The sequence below is a fragment of the Terrapene carolina genome, unplaced genomic scaffold, assembly GCF_002925995.2.
Source record: "Terrapene carolina triunguis isolate 2854851 unplaced genomic scaffold, T_m_triunguis-2.0 Scaffold889, whole genome shotgun sequence".
In the NCBI taxonomy this organism is placed as follows: domain Eukaryota; kingdom Metazoa; phylum Chordata; order Testudines; family Emydidae; genus Terrapene; species Terrapene triunguis.
Genome location: NW_020665240.1, coordinates 6,810 through 12,030, shown reverse-complemented (window position 1 = coordinate 12,030; position 5,221 = coordinate 6,810). Strand labels below are relative to the sequence as shown.

Below are 5,221 nucleotides of genomic sequence, written 5' to 3'. Positions count from 1 at the left end.
TGATGGGGCTGCTCAGGGCCTGGGTGGGATGTGGAGGCACCTGCTAGTTATTGGGGGGAGGGCGGGGGAGAAATCAGACCCGAGGGGAGGGGGCGTCTCTCGAGGGTCCTGCCCTGGGGGAGGGGGCAATCTGGGACAATCCTGTGTCCCAGGGAGCTTTGGGGGGTCCTTGTGTCCCCACTAACCCCCTGGCCCTGGCCCCTAGGGTTCGCTCTGTGTCTGGCTGTGGCGGGGCCCCCCCGGCTGAATTGCTGGTTCGTGGAGGAGGCCGGGGGGGGCATGGGGGTGATGCCGAGCTCCGTGACCCAGCGCCGGGCGCTGCTGCTGCTGCGGGGGGCGAGACGGGGGCACCCCGAGACGGAGCCCGAGCTGCCCCCCGACCTGGAGCCAGGCATGGTTTTTGACATCGCTGGTATGTCCTTCCCCCCTCCCCCCCCAGGCTACCACACCCTGCTCCTCCAGTGCCTGCCCCCACTACCACGCTGCTGCCTGCTCCTACCCCCCAGGACTACCCCATCATCCCACCTGCCCCCAGTGTTACCCCACCTGTTCACACCCCGCTTCTCCCCTCTGCTCCCCCATCCCGCTTCTTACAGCCCCCTCCTTTCCCCATCCTCCCCAAGTGCTCCCCCACTCCTCCCTGCCCTCCAGTGCCCCCCCACTCCCCTCTCTGGCACGTCCCTCATTCGCCTTCCGGTGCCCCACAACTGCCGCCCCGTCTCGCTCCCCCCAGATTCCGGGGGGCCCTGCGTTGTATCCCCCTCCTGGCAAGGGTGGGCATTGGGGTGTCCATGTCTCTTCCCCCCGATTCCTTTCTCCCCTCCAGACCCTGCAGGGGCCCTGCACCGTGTCCCCCTCCCAGTAGGGGGGCGCCCCAAGGAGGGGGAGCTGCCGTCCTGTGAGATCAACGCCTACACGCCACAGGAGGCCCACGTGCCCTGGGCGGCCGGCCTGACCCCCGAGCACCGCAGCCCCCTGGGCCTGGGGGGCCCCTGGTTCATCAGCAGCATCCAGGCCCCAGCCAGGGGCTACGGGATCAGCGCTGTCCTCAAGAGCGAGGAGGCGGCAACGTCCCAGCAACCGGCAGTCACCATGGCAACTGGTAACCAGGGCACCTGGGAATGTAGGGTGGGAGCGGCCTCCCCCCAAAACTCTGCTGTGGGAACCCCCTCTCTCCCCGGGGCCCCGAGCTCCTTCCCTTGCCCCCACATCCTGCTGTGCTGCTCACAGCACTACCCCTCCCGGGGCACTGTCCATGTGGTGATCACAGCCCTGCCCTCCTCCAAGGCACTGTTCTTCATGGTGCTCACAGCCCTCCCTTGTGCCACTGTTCCCGTAGTGCTCAAAGCACTACCTCTGATGCTCACAACCCTGGCCCTCCCTCCGTGGCACTGCTCCCATGGCGCTCACAGCAGTAACCCCCCACCCCGGGGCACTGTCCATGTGGTGCTCACAACCCTGCCACTCCCTCCGTGGCACTGCTCCCATGGTGCTCACAGCAGTAACCCCCAACCCCCGTAGCACTGTCCCTGTGGTGCTCACAACCCTGCCCCCCCATGGCACTACTCCCATGGTGCTCACAGCAGTAACCCCCCACCCCGTGGCACTGTCCATGTGGTGCTCACAACCCTGCCACTCCCTCCGTGGCACTGCTCCCATGGTGCTCACAGCAGTAACCCCCCACCCCCGTAGCACTGTCCCTGTGGTGCTCACAACCCTGCCCCCCCATGGCACTGCTCCCATGGTGCTTACAACAGTAACCCCCACCCCCGTAGCACTGTCCCTGTGGTGCTCACAGCAGTAACCCCTTCATCTCTCCCCCCGTCAGCGGTGTTGTCCGTGTTCTCCCGCACCCCGCACCTGCACTCCCGCCTGGGCCGGGACGTGCTGCTGGACTGTGGCTTCACGGCACCACCCGGCCCCTTCTCGGTGGAGTGGCGGTACCAGTACAGGGGTGCTGGGCGCGTGGTGCTGGCCTATGATGGGGTGTCAGGCCGGGCCCACGTAGCCGAGGAGGGGGCGCAGCTGTTCCTGGAGGAGGGGAGGGCAGGCGCAGACACCAACGTCTCTCTGCGACTGCCCCGGGTCGGGGTGCGGCACGAAGGAACCTACATCTGCACCATCTACCTGCCCCACCTCCACGCCCAGCAGGCCCTGGAGCTGCGCATCACCGGTGAGTCTGGGGGGCCCCCCTTGAGCGCCTGCCTCTGCTCCCAGCCTGGGGGGACATGGATATGAGATGATCTTTGCACCCCACAGGTATCTTCCCCCCACCCCAGGCTAGTGATACACGACTGATTCTGGGGAGGGCCCCTGAACTGATGCTCCCACAGCCTGGGCTGTGAACCCCAATATTTACCCCCTGAATTGGAGGGGTCCCAGAGTTCCCCACATTGAGCCAGCGCCCCCTAGAAACAACAGACTTTGGGGATGCTTAGCTGGGCTATACAGGGCTGTATGGGACTGGTCTCTAATCCCTCCTTCCTCTCAGAGCCCCAGGTGGTGGCACTGTACCCCATGCCCCCAGGAGATGAGGGAGGCCAGATTAGGTCATAACTCATCTCTTCCTCTGAACCCGCTTCCCCCCACTCGCAAGGTGACCCTGCACCCCATCCCCTGTCTGTGCCTCCCAGGGGAGGAGGGACGCTGGTTGGTCTGTACAGGCCGGTATGGGACCAGTCTCTAACCCTCTCTCCCCTCAGAGCCCCCCGTGGTGACACTGCGCCCTGACCCCCTATCGGTGGCCCCCGGGGCACCAGCTGAGCTGGTCTGTGAGATCTCTGGCTATTACCCGTTGGACGTGACGGTGAGCTGGCTGCACCGGGGCCCCGGGGAGGCGGGGGGCAACCTGCTGGAGTACGTGACTGAGACCTGGGAGTCAGGGCACCGGCGTGGCCCCGACGGCACCTACAGCCTGAGCAGCTTCGCCCGCCTGGCGCCCGTCCAGCCCCGCGACCACGGAGCCACCTACAGCTGCCACGTGACCCACACCGCCCTGGCCACCCCTGCCAGGAGGAGCGTCCAGCTCCGCGTAGCAGGTGAGGACAGCGGCGGGACAGGGCAGGGGGCAATGGGAGAGGAGTGCAGGGATGGGAGGGCTCGGGAGAGGGGGGGGGCGGACGGGAGAAAGGGGAGGGGTGCCATGGGGGAGGATCTGCGGAGGGGGTATGGAGTGGGGGGGGGCGGAGGGGAGAAAGGGGCGGGGTAACGCAGAGGTGTGGGGAAGGAGGGAATGGGGAGTGTCTCTCGGTCTCATCCCCCCTCTGCCCCAGGTGCCACGGGCCCCTCCCTGGAGGACGCAATTGGGATGTTCCTGGCTGCCTTCCTGCTCTATGGGCTCTTCCGCCTCCTCGGAAACAAAGGTCTGTGCCCCGCCCCCGTGTCACCCCCCCCCCCCCGCCCCCCGTGTCACCCCCCCCCCCCCATACACCCCGATCCCCAGTGCCTCCTCCGGGATAAGGGTAGGTGCTGCCCTGCCACCATTCACCCCAGTGCCTCCCATACAGCCCCCAACCTTCCCACTGCCCCCATATGCCCCCCAGTCCCTATCCCCCCATACCACCCTCCATTGCACCCCCAACCATCCAGCCTCCTCTGCAACACCCCTTCATACTGCCACCCCATACACCCCTCAACCCCCAGGTACCCCCCAACCAGCCCACTGCCTCCCAGGCCACACCTGTTCCCCTTCCCCATATCTCCTCGGGAAGGATATGTACCCCCAGATCTCCGCTGCCCCTGTGCCCCTTGGACCCCCTGACCTCCCCCTGTATCCTCACGGACAGGGCTATATACCACCCACACACACTCCTGTTCAGGGGAGCCAGGGTCTCACTCCTCTGTCTCGGTTCCTTTTTCAGTCTGTCCATCCGGCGCCGAAGAGAAAAGCAAGGTAAATACCCCCCCACACCCCACCAGTGCTCCTGCCCTGCCCCCCACAGCGCCCCCTGCTGGGAGAGGCTGGGGCTGGAGTACCTGGGGTGATTCTTACCTGACTCTCTTCTCCCCACAGAAATCAGAGTGAGACGTGCTCAGGGAAGCTGAGATTTTGGGGGCTGATCTGTGACCCCCAGAATAAGATTGTGAACCTCAGGACAGGAACCAGAGTTGGGGGGCTTAATGGTCAATAAAGGGTTAACTTCCTCTCCAGTCCCCCTGCCCTCCGCCTCCCCTGCTGCTTCCCCACCCCCTTTTGGCCTGGTCTGCCCACAGCACCCGCCTCCCCTTGGCCTGGTCTGCCCACAGCACCCGCCTCCCCTGCTGCCGGGGTCCCTCCGCCTGAGCCCCCCACCCCCACCTGTGCTCCCCCTGCCTCTCCCTGGGGGGTCGGGCAAGTGGCCTGTTCTGTTTAAGGTGGGGGGGCTGTTGGTCTGCACTGCTATACGGGGGCTTTGGCCCCAGAAATAAAAATGTTTTGCTGTGACCACCTAACTCCTGAATGGGCGTCGTCATCTCTCAACACCCCTCCCGCCGCAGAGGTCTCCTCTCCCCACCCAGCCCCACATGCCCTGCCCAAACTGCCCCCCCAGTGCCCCCATCTCCTTCTGCCTCAGCAGGAGACCTCCCCCATCCCTGGGACCCTCCTAGCCCGGGCCAGTTGGGTTCAGAGAGTCGCCTCACCCTAAGAGCCAGGGCACACAGTCCCAAGGCTTAATGCCCAGTAGCAGAGAGTTCCACAGGCTCCCTCCATCCTTGCCACTCTTGGTTGCTCCCACTCCTCCCCCTTATGTTACGGGGTCCTGTATGTCCTGGTCTTTACTTCCCAGCTCTCCTCACTCTCTAAGCATTGCCCAGGCTGGGTTCATACCCAGCCGGCAGGCACTGGAGGGGGGACTTCCTGGCCGGAGGGAGGCAGGAAGGCAGTCCCCATTGTTCAGCTTCCTCCCCGTGGAGAGAGGGGAGAATATAGGGACCAGAGGTTCCAGACCCCAGTAGAGGGGGGAAATATATGGACTGGAGAGGTGGGAAACACAGAACTGGATGAGGGGGAGGACTGTAGAGACCGGAGAGCTGGAAAACATGGATCCAGCTCCCAAGGGGAGTGGGAGAATATACAAACACGGGGGGGGGGGAGTATATACAGACTGGAGCACTGGGAAACCTGGAGCTGGATCCCGGGGGGAAGGGGGAAGAATATACAGACTGGAGCACTGGGAAACCTGGAGCTGGATTCCAGGGGGAAGAATATACAGACTGGAGCACTGGGAAACATGGAGCTGGA

General features: G+C 64.8%; 1 protein-coding gene across 1 annotated transcript; it reads left to right on the top strand.

Annotated features, from left to right (window-relative positions):
- Nucleotides 1-199: 199 nt before the first annotated feature.
- Nucleotides 200-4,307, top strand: TAPBP (TAP binding protein). Its single transcript, XM_024210793.3, has 7 exons — nt 200-412; nt 827-1,102; nt 1,829-2,173; nt 2,703-3,038; nt 3,273-3,362; nt 3,861-3,892; nt 4,013-4,307. The coding sequence occupies exons 1-7, from the start codon at nt 280-282 to the stop codon at nt 4,022-4,024; spliced, it is 1,224 nt and encodes a 407-aa protein (XP_024066561.2). The 5' UTR covers nt 200-279; the 3' UTR covers nt 4,025-4,307.
- The last annotated feature ends 914 nt before the right edge of the window (nt 4,308-5,221 follow it).